The 7370-nt window shown below is 40.3% G+C and overlaps 1 protein-coding gene across 1 annotated transcript; it reads left to right on the top strand.

Annotated features, from left to right (window-relative positions):
- The first annotated feature begins 5738 nt into the window (after positions 1-5738).
- Positions 5739-6889, top strand: LOC109220273. Its single transcript, XM_019384742.1, has 2 exons — positions 5739-5925; positions 6267-6889. The coding sequence occupies exons 1-2, from the start codon at positions 5739-5741 to the stop codon at positions 6887-6889; spliced, it is 810 nt and encodes a 269-aa protein (XP_019240287.1).
- Positions 6890-7370: the final 481 nt, after the last annotated feature.

Here is a 7370-nt window from a genome sequence, read left to right as displayed (position 1 = left end):
TTCATGTGTCCATGCTTCGGAAGTATCGCGGCGATCCATCCCACGTGTTAGACTTCAGCACTATCCAGTTGGACAAGGACTTGTCATATGAGGAGGAGCCAGTAGCTATTCTAGACCGGCAGGTTCATTAGTTGAGATCGAAGAGTTTCCCTTCTGTTCGTGTTTAGTGGAGAGGTCAGCCTGTTGAGGCATCGACCTGGGAGTCCGAATCCGATATGCGGAGCCGCTATCCCCATCTTCTCTCCGACTCAGGTACTTTCTTCTTATGTCCGTTCAAGGACGAACGGTTGTTTTAGAGGTGGAGAATGTGATGACTCGAAAGGTCATCACTTGTTTTAGAAATAAATTCTGGGTTCCGAGGCCTTAAAACCTCCTTTTTGTCTCACCTCGATTTGTGTGCGCAGTCCGGGCGTGTATCCGGAAAGCCATTATGTGAAAATCTGTGAAAATAGTAAATTTTGCTTTTAAAATGAATTTGAGGTGACTTCGGCCAACATTTTGGGTAAACAAACCCGGACCAGTGATTCGACGGTCCCGGAGGGTCTATAGGAAAATATGAGACTTAGGCGTATGCCCGGAATCGAATTCCGAGGTCCCAAGCCTGAGAAATGAATTTTTAAAGAAAATTGTTTTCTGGAATATATATGTTTGAATTTGATGGTATCGGGCCCGTATTTTGGTTTCGGAGCCCGGTACAAGTTTGAAATAATAGTTTGGTTGAATCTGTAAAATTTGGTAAGATCGGGATTGGTTTGGTATAAAACGGACTTGAAGTTGAGAAATTGGAATTTTGGGTGTTCTTGGATGATTTCATGAATTTGGGGTTCAATTCATAGTTGTTGATGTTATTTTGATGATTTGATTGCACGAGCAAGTCCGTATGATGTTTTTAGGTTGGTGTGCATGTTTGGTTTGGAGCCCCGAGGGCTCGGCTGAGTTTTGGATAGTCCACGGAGTGGAACTGGACTTAGGGTTAAGTGCTGCTATCTGGTATTTTTGCCCAGGCCTCTGGTCTCACAATTGCGAGACCAGGCTTCGCAATTGTGAAGTTCTCAGGCTTGGCAACTGCGACCCAGGCTTTGCAAATGCGAACCAAGCCTGGGCAGGCCCTTTTCGCAAATGCGAACTATTGGTGGGAATTGCGAAGCCCCTCTTTCGCAAATGCGACTGGTTCTTGCCAAATGCGAAGGTGACCCTATTGCTTTATGGTCGCAAATACGACACATTCTTCGCATTTGCGAAGATAGCAGGCCCTGAAGGGGTTCGCAATTGCAAACCCTGGTCGCAATTGCGACATCTGCAACCTGCAAAATCATAACTTAGCCGAAAATCTTTCATTTTTCAAACCTTTTCAAAACCTAAACACCTTTTGGCGATTTTTCAAAGACAAGTACTCTTCCAAATCGATTGTAAGTCATTTCTAAATCGTTTTCATTAATCTTATTTTCTCATGATTTCAACTCAAAATCAAAGGTTTTCATGGGGGAAATTGGGTGTTTTGGATAGAACTTAGGTTTTTCAAATTTTGGGGATTTGGACCTCGAATTGAGGTCCGATTTCAAAACAAATTATATATTTGAGTTTGTGGGTGAATGGGTAATCGGATTTTGGTTCGAACCTCGGGTTTTGACCATGTGGGCCCGGGGTCAATTTTTGACTTTTTGGGAAAAACTTTAGAAAATCTATTTTCATGCTTTAGAATCGATTCATTAAGCATTTATTGATATAGTTAAGTAACTTGTGGCTAGATACGAGCGAATTGGTGGTGGAAATCAAGATGTAAAGCGGTAGTTGAGGCTTGAATTGTGTTCGTAGCATCGAGGTAAGTGTTTGGTCTAACCTTAGCTTGAGGGATTAGGAGTGGTGTATTAATTGCTATGTGTTAATTGTGGAGTACGACGTATAGGCATGGTGACGAGTATCTATACGTCAGTGTCAAGCACGCCCGTGGGTCTAGAGTTGTAATTGTTGTGACTCCGTTGAGATTTATTCATGCTTAATATGTTGATTGTCATTGTTGGTTCCCTTGTTGGGATGCTATAGTTGTGATATTGTCTCCCTTGCCGGGATATTATTGTTATGACATTGTCTTCCTTGCCGTGATGTTATTGTTTACGATATTATTTTCCCTTGCCGAGATTGTTGTTGTTATACTCTTGTTCCCTTACCGGGATTCTTTTGTGATTTATGTTTATATGAAATGGGAGCGGGTTGCACGCCTGCAACGAGATATATGAAATGGGAGCGGGTTGCACGCCTGCAATGAGATATATGAAATGGGAGCGAGTTGCACGCCTGCAACGAGATATATGAAATGGGAGCGGGTTGCACGCCTGCAACAAGAAAGAAATGAAAGTGAATGCTGTGTTTGTTTTCCTCATTATTGTTGGCAACTACATGATGGTTTCTTTACATTCCTCTTTGGTATTTTGTTGTATCTGGTACTCCCCGTAGCATGTCACCCCCCATCTTTAACTGTGTATATCTGCTTTATTTTCCGCTGTATATGATTTAAATGCACAGGTTTATTTGGTAGTTTGGTCCTAGCCTCGTCACTACTTCGCCGAGGTTAGGCTAGGCACTTACCAGCACATGGGGTCGGTTGTGCTGATACTACACTCTGCACTGTGTGCAGATACTGATACCGGAGCATTTGGACCGCAGTGAGGGTACTGTCTTCAGTCCATCCAGGCGACCCGAGGTAGCAGGCGTCCATAGGCCTTGACGTCTCCTTCTATCTTTGTCTACTGTTTCTTCTATGTATTTCTGAAACAGTTTGTATCTATTTTTCGGACCCTTGTTTGTAGTATTCTTAGACCGTCTGTGAAATTGCAACACCAGTATTGGGTAGTTTATGTATGGATTGGTATTGGCATCTTTATTAAAATATTACATTTCAGTCTTCCGCTTATTAAATTCCGTTGTTTTTCTAATGTTGGTTATTAATTGTAAAAGGATTAAAATGAGAAAAAGGTAAATAATCCAAATGATCGGCTTGCCTAGCTTCCACTAGTATGCGCCATCACGACTTTCGAGAGTGGGAAATTCGGGTCGTGACAGATTTCACTGAAGAGTTTCCTACTGTTATTCTATTGTGGGTCAAATTTCCTAAGTTGCCTACGTCTTGTTGGGGAGATGGCTCACGCAGCAGAATTGCTAGTGTAATTGGGAAGCTTATATTTGCTGATGAGTGCACTACTAAGCAGACTCAGGTATCCTTTTCTCGAATGCTTATTGAGGTTAATGTTATAAAAGAGCTGCCAACTGAAATTGTGGTTATGGACCCAACTGGAAAGAAGTTTTTGCAAGATGTTACCTATGACTGAAACCTGCCTATTGTGAAAAATGCTTGGTTGTGGGACACAAGTGTTCAAATCGAGCCAGACCTATGATGCATCAGCCAATCCAGCCTAAGAGAGTCAGGGGTAACAAGGTGATCATACGGGAATGGAGAACTAAAGGTCCAATACCTAATTCACCTATGCCACTGAATGTACCATCCTCTAAGATTCAACAACAAGGTGTTACCAATTTGGAAGCTGAAAATCACAGAAGAGCAACAAAGACACCTGAACCTAAGGAGATTACTACTCAGTAAAACTTGGTACTTGTAGCTGAGAAACAAGACGATAAAGGCAAAACAGTGCAAAGCCCTGAACTTAATCTCATCAACTTTTCCCCTTTGTCTCCCATCCCAGTGAGAAATAGGTTTGAGGCAGTTTCTACAAGTAGACATGAAGTACACATTCCACCTGGTGATAGAGGTGGAAGTAGTAATCAACAATGATGAATTGGTTGTTCTAGAATATAAGAGGTGTAAATTAAAGGTATAGGCATAATGAGGTTAGGGAGTATATTAGGAGCAATAAAATAAAGTTAGTAGGTCTTGTAGAAACTAAAGTAAAGGAGGGAAATGCTCAAAGGATTTCAAAAGTTATTGTTCCTGGATGGAATGTACTGACAAATTATAAAGATGCTAGGAATGGGAGGATTTAGTTACTATAGTCATCTCATTGTTACTGGTATTAGAGATGATGCTCAAATGATACATTGTCAGGTGAAAAGTAGAAGGGGAGACATAGATTGCTTACTCACTGTAGTGTATGGTTACAATGAGATAGTACAAAGAAGAGCTCTATAGGATAACCTACAACTACTATCAGCAAGTATCACAGTACCATGGCTAATAGCAGGAGATTTCAATGCAGTACTGTATTCAAATGACAGACTATCTTGTAACCAGTAAGCTACTCAGAAATACAAAAATTTGTTGCTTGCCTTCAACAAACAACATTGACAGAACTACCTTGGAAGGGTGACTATTATACATGGACTAATAAACAGCCTGGTGTAGATAGGGTCAGCAGTAGATTAGACAGAGTCTTTGGTAACTATGAATCGATGATGGCCTGAGGTCATGTGGAAACAACTTATGGTTTGCCTCAAATATCAGACCATGCTCCTATACTTTTAACATTGTCATCTTCAACATGGACTTGTAGAGAACCTTTCAGATTTTCCAACATATGGGCAACCCATGCATATTTCTCTCAAATAGTGGCATGTATATGGAATCATCACAATACTCATGGAACTTTGAAATCTGTATGGACAAAATTGAAAGACCTGAAACCTGCTCTCAAAGCTTTAAACTCTAGGGAATTTAGGGGCATTACTCAGAGAATTAAGAAGGCTAGAATAGAGCCAAGGACCATTCAAGAACAAATCTCAATGACTTGTACTGATGCTTTATTAGATATGGAGAAGGAAAAACTACTCAATATTGAGAAGTGGTCCTTAATTGAAGAGAGTGTACTACAACAGAAAGCTAGCAAAATGGATACAGCTTGGAGATTCAAACTCTAAATACTTCACAGCAGTGATGAAGGATAGAACTCAAAGGAAGCAGATTACAGAAATCACAACATTACTAGGAGACAAGTTGACTGATCCTGAAGCCATCAAAAGAGAGATCATGGATTTCTAATGGGATTAGATGCCAATTCCTTACCAGCCATAAACAGATCATACACGGAAAATGGTCCTACATGTCTCATCAGCAAAGGGTGGATTTGTGTGCAGAGGTATCTGACCAAGAGATTGTTGAGAGTCTTAAAGCAATTGGTGATGATAAAGCTCCAGGTATTGATGGTTTTAATGCAGTTTTCTTCAAAAAAAGCATGGGGCATTATCAACATTCAAATTACGTAGGCTATAAAGGAGTTCTTCTCAACTGGAAAGATCTATAAGGCAATAAACTGTGTCACTGTCACATTAGTTCCTAAAGTGACTAAGTCTGCCACAATTAAAGAGTATAGACCAATAGCTTGTTGTTCAGTTCTATACAAGATGATCTCTAAGATCTTGGCTTCTAGATTGCAGAAAGTCATGCCATTCACAATTTGTGAAGCTCAAGCAGGTTTTATTACTGGTAGAAAGATTGCTGACAATGTCATTCTAGCTCATGAACTAGTTACATCCTACACTAGAGCTCAGATATCCTCTAGGTGTATGATAAAGATTCACCTTCAAAAAGCATATGATACAGTGGAGTGGATCTTTTTACAACAAGGGATAGAGGAGATAGGTTTTCCTGACAGATTTATTAAATGGATAATGGAATGCATCAGGACAATAAACTATACTGTCCTTGTGAACGGAGAAACTACTGAACCTTTCAATGCTGACAAGGGTCTTCGACAAGGAGATCCCATCTCTCCTTTTCTATTGCAATAGTGATGGAGTACTTGAGTAAGTCCCTCCATGAGCTGAAGAAGGAGCCTACATTTCAGCACCACCCCAGGTGCAGGAAATTGGACATAACTCATATAAGTTTTGCTGATGATCTATTGTTATTTGCCAGGGGTAATCTGTCTTCAGTGACTGGACTATACAAGTGTTTCTCTCAGTTTTCTAAAGCATCAGGTTTGTAGGCTAATTTGAGTAAAAGTTCAGTGTATTTTGGTGGAGTGAAGCAAGATGTGAAGAAGCGGATTTTGGATCACCTGGGATTTGAACAAGGTTCTTTGCCTTTCAAGTACCTAGGCATTCCTCTATCTACAAAGAAAATAGCACCCATTCAGTGGCAACCTTTGATTGAAAAGATCACAACCAAGATATCTTCATGGACTGTTAAAAAGCTATCCTATGCTGGTCGTGTTTAGCTGGTGCAATCTGTTATATTTGGTATTCAAGCCTATTGGGCTCAACTATTCATCTTGCCTGCTAAGGTTTTGAAAATTATTGAGTCACTCATATTTGGTCAGGAACTAATACAATAACTAGGAAGGCATTAGTGGCATGGGATAAGATATGTACTCCTAAGTCAGTTGGTGGTCTTTATCTTATAAATCTCCCTCTGTGGAACAAAGCAGCAATTGCTAAAACATGGTGGGATTTAGCTCACAAGCAGGACAAGTTATGGATAAGGTGGATTAGTGCCTACTACATCCAACAGCAGCAGCTACAGCATATGCCAATCCCACAACAAGCAAGTTGGATGGTGAGAAGAATAATTGGATCAAGAGTTACCATGCTGCAGGCACAGAACTCCAGTGATCACAATACCAGTAGTATTAGACAAATATATCTACAGCTGATAGGAGAATTGCCAAGAGTGAGCTGGAAATGTCTAGTCTTTCAGAATTCTGCTCGACCAAAGGCAGTATTCACTATGTGGTTGCTACTGCATGGAAGACTACCTACTAAGGATAGACTAGCCAACTGGGGAATAAATGTCACTCCTCACTGTGTAATGTGCTCAGGTCAGGTTGAGACAAGGGAGCACCTCTTTGTGCAATGTTCATATGCAACAGAACTGTGGAACAAAGTTATGAAATGGATTCAGAGAGACCAAATGATAAGCTCATGCTGGGATCTACATCTTTAGTGTATCATCAAGCAGGGAAAAGGGAAGTCCAACAAGGCTAGCATATTCAGAATATGTTGAAACCTCATATGCTATATAGATTGAAAGAAACACACGTACATTTGAGCAAAGATATTGAGGCAGTGATGTTTTGGCAAGAGAGATAGCATATATTTGCAATATTAGAGTAGCTGCTCGAGCTAAGAGTTATATACAACAATTTCTTATTGGGAAGAGTAGATCAATAGTGATATATGTAATTAGGTATGTGATAGTTTGCTCTTTTATCTGAGATAGTCAGCTGAGTTAGCTTGACTATGGAATTGTACAGTTTCATCTTTGGTGATTAATAAAAGCAAGGGCGAAGCCAAAGGGTGGTCAACTGACCACCCTCCGTCGGAAAATTACACTGAGTATATAGGTAAAATATTAGGTATATAACATATATTGAACACTCTTTGTCGGAGAAGTTTTTCACTACTTTCAAGTTTGAACACCCTTG

This window comes from Nicotiana attenuata, unplaced genomic scaffold, assembly GCF_001879085.1.
Source record: "Nicotiana attenuata strain UT unplaced genomic scaffold, NIATTr2, whole genome shotgun sequence".
Lineage (NCBI taxonomy): Eukaryota > Viridiplantae > Streptophyta > Magnoliopsida > Solanales > Solanaceae > Nicotiana > Nicotiana attenuata.
Note: the sequence above shows the minus strand (reverse complement) of the source record. Positions and strands in the feature narration are given on the sequence as shown.

Excerpts from the sequence above, each read along its gene's own strand:
- LOC109220273 (XM_019384742.1), top strand. The coding sequence starts at position 5,739 with ATGGAGTACTTGAGTAAGTCCCTCCATGAGCTGAAGAAGGAGCCTACA. Across the intron at positions 5,926-6,266 it reads TCAGTTTTCTAAAGCATCAG|GAACTAATACAATAACTAGG; the intron begins GTTTGTAGGCTA and ends ATATTTGGTCAG.